Source organism: Sinocyclocheilus rhinocerous, unplaced genomic scaffold (genome assembly GCF_001515625.1).
Source record: "Sinocyclocheilus rhinocerous isolate Xijiao unplaced genomic scaffold, SAMN03320098_v1.1 scaffold1285, whole genome shotgun sequence".
NCBI lineage: Eukaryota > Metazoa > Chordata > Actinopteri > Cypriniformes > Cyprinidae > Sinocyclocheilus > Sinocyclocheilus rhinocerous.
This window is the reverse complement of record NW_015645559.1, coordinates 229589-232510: the sequence shown is the minus strand read 5'-3', so window position 1 is coordinate 232510 and position 2922 is coordinate 229589. Positions and strand designations below refer to the sequence as shown.

Sequence of the window (2922 nt, the reverse complement as noted above, 5' to 3'; positions counted from 1 at the left end):
ACCTTTATTTGTTTAAGTTTTGCGCTCGGTAACATCATTCAGTTTAATCATTGACAGATAATGTGACGGGAAAAAGTTTGCCCTGCGGTGACGAGTGCAAAATCCACAGCAGCAGATGAGCGAAGACACGCGGAGCGCAAAACCTGCGGAGATTTAAATGCGCGCGGACCGTCACGCCACGGGACAGTCCTTTCACTCACCACCAGCGATATGCCACGAACTAGAGATTTCTGGTTTTCGGTTGTTGGTCGAGAAAGAGTAATCTAAACTCCAGTGTTGGGACTAGTGGGACACCGGTACGATGAGTAAACTCGGTCCTTTCAGTAATCTTGCCAAGTTGATCTCAAAGTCGCCTGATAATGGGCCAGTCAGTGGGGAGCAGCTCTGCATTTGTTTAAGTTTTGCGCTCGGTAACATCATTCAGTTTAATCATTGACAGATAATGTGACGGGAAAAAGTTTGCCCTGCGGTGACGAGTGCAAAATCCACAGCAGCAGATGAGCGAAGACACGCGGAGCGCAAAACCTGCGGAGATTTAAATGCGCGCGGACCGTCACGCCACGGGACAGTCCTTTCACTCACCACCAGCGATATGCCACGAACTAGAGATTTCTGGTTTTCGGTTGTTGGTCGAGAAAGAGTAATCTAAACTCCAGTGTTGGGACTAGTGGGACACCGGTACGATGAGTAAACTCGGTCCTTTCAGTAATCTTGCCAAGTTGATCTCAAAGTCGCCTGATAATGGGCCAGTCAGTGGGGAACAGCTCTGCATGGAAGACTGCAAACCTCTGTGCCGCTGCGGGCCGGACCCGTGCGTTTGTTCTTTCTCACCGAATAGTAAAGATTTACGCAAGGAATATAAGGTTAGTTTCATTCATAACAATTTGAACAGGACACAGGACAAGTTTCATTAAAAAAGAAATTGTGTTCACAATAAGATATTTAAAAAAGTTGAAACATTTTTTTAATTGTTGTGTTTGTGTTGCTTTTCTACAAATAATAATCTGTATTATAGCCTACTGTATACATAAATTTGCCAGGAAATTTGGACAATTAAGCAACATATTTCATGAATTTCATTAGATAAAAAATGTCAGAAGTGGTGGGCCTTTTGATCTCATAGTGGTTGTATGAACAAAAAGTTAAAAAGAACAGCATTTCTTATGCAAGACATAAGAAGTCTTATGTAACAATACCCACTACCGTTCAAAAGTTTACATTACATACATTTACATTTAGTCATTCAGCAGACGCTTTTATCCAAATCGACTTACAAATGAGGACAATAGAAGCAATCAAAACTAACAAAAGAGCAACAATATGTAAGTGCAAATGACAAGTCGCAGTTAGCCTAACGCAGTACACGTAGCAAGTTTTTTAAATATGTATATAGGCTATATATATATATATACATATATATATATATATACACACACACACATAAACACATACACAAAAACAAAAACAAAAACAAAAAAAGTTTGCCATCAGTACATTTCTTTCTTTTTTTCCCCGAAGAAATTAATACTTTTAATCACAGACGATGTGATAAAATCATAAAAAGTGATGGTAAAGACTCATATTGTTAGAAAATATTTCAATTTTGAATAAATGCTGTTCTTTGTGTTAATCAAAGAATCCTGAAGAAAGTATCACATGTTCCAAAAATATTAAGCAGCACAACTGTTTCCAATATTGCTAATAAATCAGCATATTAGAATGATTTCTGAAGGATCATGTGACACTGAAGGCTGGAATAATGTCTTATAAAAATTCAGCTTTGCATCACAGGAATAAATTATATTTAAAGTATATTAAAATAGAAAACCTTTATTTATTATTGTAATAATATTTCAAAATATTACTGTTTTTTTCTGTATTTTTGATCAGATAAATGCAGCCTTGATAGTTGATAAGCATGAGCAACCTCTTTAAAAACATTAAAATTCCTACTGATCCCAAAATTTTGAACAGCAGTGTATAAATATATGCCATTTTTGTTCTTGCCAGCGTTTGGATAATCTATATATATATATATATATATATATATATATATATCCATCTCTACCTATTTGAATGAGCATTAACTTATTGACTTTTAAATCTGTATCTTTTAGAAGGTTGAATGTCAAATTCAATAACATTGATATAAATCCAAATAGCAAGTAAAAATGAATGACAACAATGATTGCCACTGTAAAACTTTGTGATATTCTTGCCACAGTTAAACTTTTGCTCTTTTGATAAAAGCCTGGTGTATATGAGATAGGAAGTGGTCTAAACACTAATATAAAGTTAAGTACAAATAAAAATGCCTCTTTGGATCCAAAGTGATCAACACTTAATAGTGCAAAAGTCATTAGTATTAAAATAGCAGGAGTAAATTCCAAGTCTTGTGATTGTTCAGTGGGACAACCTTTACTAATCTGCTCTTTGATGCTGTCACTGCGTAATAGCTGTGTGTGATTAGCAAGTGCTTTGTAGTCCCTCAGATTCAGAGCAATTGTATTGGGTTCCCTTGAGTGCATATATGTGTTTCCACTAGGGCTGGGTTTTGACACAAATTTCACGATTCGATTCGATTCTCATTCACACACTTTCGATTTGATTCGATTACCAATTCGATTCGATTCAATATCGATTATTTTGTATATATATCAGGTACAGTAGGCTACTTGGCAAATTTTCGCAAGGAAAATAAATATCTCAACTAATGCTGTAAAATATACATGAGAGTCATTTGGTACTACATTACTGTAATATTGAAGGTTAAAATTGACTGATTTGTAAGCTATAGCATACAACTGTTAAAATTACACAATGAAGTTTTTAAAATAATAAAGTTACAATAACATAATAATATTTCTACTTCAAATCGTTTTTTTAAATATAAAAATTTAAATGGTGGCTGTCATAAAAAAT

General features: G+C 34.9%; 1 protein-coding gene across 1 annotated transcript in view; it reads left to right on the top strand.

Moving 5' to 3' along the window:
- The first annotated feature begins 483 nt into the window (after nucleotides 1-483).
- LOC107706647 (copper-transporting ATPase 2-like) overlaps nucleotides 484-2922 on the top strand; it is a 24205-nt gene continuing 21766 nt past the window's right edge. Inside the window, exon 1 of the mRNA XM_016510416.1 lies at nucleotides 484-863. Coding sequence (XP_016365902.1) covers nucleotides 684-863 — 180 coding nt within the window. The 5' untranslated portion in view covers nucleotides 484-683. The remainder of the gene's footprint in view (nucleotides 864-2922) is intronic.